Genomic DNA, 1,576 nt, shown 5'->3' on the forward strand with positions numbered 1-1,576 from the left:
AAAACAGCCGCAATTTACGGTGCGCCAACGTCGTCCTCCCCCTTTTTATGACATGTCATGCTAGTAACCCGGCGACCAAGAAGCAGCCAAAGCTGCTCCTTGAAACCATCGACACGGCGCCGTCCGCATTCGTGCTGCAGCACCTCGGACCAGACATCCCGCGCAAGCCGACGCCCAAGCCCCGTCGACGCCACGTCCCAGCCCTCGCCGCGTCGGCCTCGGCTCCGACCCGTACGTCTCCTCTTCTCACCTCAATTGCGACGCGATTGACTGGTATTTCCAGTGTCCAAACCAATCAAGCTGCGCCGGGCATCGTCGCTTCGATTTGAAAAGATGTTGGCAAGTGCACCGAGCCTCGACAGCATCATCGGAATGCCGCTGACCACAACTGCGGTACCGGTGGCGGGAAGTCCCGAGAAGACGCTCGCTCGCTTTGAAGCGATGATCGCCGACCGACCGCTTAAGGCCGCGTCGCAGAAAAAACCAGAATCGAGTGCATCGCGACAGGGCTCTGGCAACGTCACGCACGTCGTACTGCCTGCTGTCACCACCACCACCACCACCAGCAGCGTCAGCAGCAGTCCGCCCAAGCCTCTGAAAGCCCTCAAGTCTCCAGCGCCCGGTGTCAAGGACACGGTCGACGCGGATCGTCGCATCTTGCTCCAGCCGCTCTTTGGCCCGTACCCGCGCGACCACGTGCTTGAAGTGTGCCGCATTTTCGTCCGCATCGACGTCGACAACAGCGGAGTCATTGAGACGAGCGAGTTTGTGGAGAAGTTGTCGCAACTCGAAGGCGACGACTGGCGCGACGCCCTGAACACGTACAACTCTTCCATTTCGATCACGTGGTGGAGCTAGGGGTAGGGTCTTCCGCGACCTCGACCAGGACCACAACGGCATGCTGGACATGCCCGAGCTCCTCAAGGTACTGGTCGATACAGAATGTATTACTAGTAGAATCCTGTCTAGGCCATGTTTCCCAGAGCGTCGACCCGCGTGCAGGACGAGATGCTGCAGTTTGCGCGGCTCGCGGTGGCTTCCGAGCGGCACGAGAAGGCCAAGGTCCGAGAACTGAGCCCGAAGGCGCTGGCGGACATCACAGCGCTCTTCCACCTCTTCGACGTCGACAACAGCGGCGCGATCGAGCCGGTCGAGCTCCTCCGCGAGTTCAAAGCCAACGAACGCCGCTTCTACGACAAGCATCCCGAGCGCAGCATCGCCGATCGGTGGCAGCTCGCCGACATTGTCAAGATCTTTCAGCAGTACGACGCGAACGCCAACGCGAGCTTAGAACTCGACGAGTTCATTGAGCTCTTCCGCGACAGCTTTTAAAAAACCTTTTGAAAAATGGTCCAAAATCGACTTATAGCGGAATTGACGTTTGGTTTAAACCCGTTTGAGTGCACACGTGTCGTCTTCGCCCTCGGTGGCCACGCGGGTATAGGCTACCGCTTGGCGGCGACAGCGCCGCACGCAGCCGCCCACCACCGCCGCAAGTGCCACGACAACCACGACAGCCACAAGGCACACCGATGCAGCATCGTTTTTGCGCTGCATGTCGACCGTCTCGTCGCCT

The 1,576-nt window shown here is 59.7% G+C and overlaps 2 protein-coding genes across 2 annotated transcripts in view; one reads left to right on the top strand and one right to left on the bottom strand.

Annotated features, from left to right (window-relative positions):
* Window positions 1-1,332, top strand: part of SPRG_21385 (hypothetical protein) — a gene marked incomplete at both ends in the record, with an annotated part of 4,025 nt that extends 2,693 nt beyond the window's left edge. The window contains 4 exons of the mRNA XM_012353850.1: window positions 65-231; window positions 284-821; window positions 865-925; window positions 970-1,332. Of these exons, the coding sequence (XP_012209240.1) occupies window positions 65-231; window positions 284-821; window positions 865-925; window positions 970-1,332 (1,129 nt within the window). The remainder of the gene's footprint in view (window positions 1-64; window positions 232-283; window positions 822-864; window positions 926-969) is intronic.
* Window positions 1,333-1,386: 54 nt separating this feature from the next.
* SPRG_21386 (hypothetical protein) overlaps window positions 1,387-1,576 on the bottom strand; it is a gene marked incomplete at both ends in the record, with an annotated part of 1,715 nt that continues 1,525 nt past the window's right edge. Inside the window, one exon of the mRNA XM_012353851.1 lies at window positions 1,387-1,566. Coding sequence (XP_012209241.1) covers window positions 1,387-1,566 — 180 coding nt within the window. The remainder of the gene's footprint in view (window positions 1,567-1,576) is intronic.

The sequence above is a fragment of the Saprolegnia parasitica genome (genome assembly GCF_000151545.1).
Source record: "Saprolegnia parasitica CBS 223.65 unplaced genomic scaffold supercont2.137, whole genome shotgun sequence".
Lineage (NCBI taxonomy): Eukaryota > Oomycota > Saprolegniomycetes > Saprolegniales > Saprolegniaceae > Saprolegnia > Saprolegnia parasitica.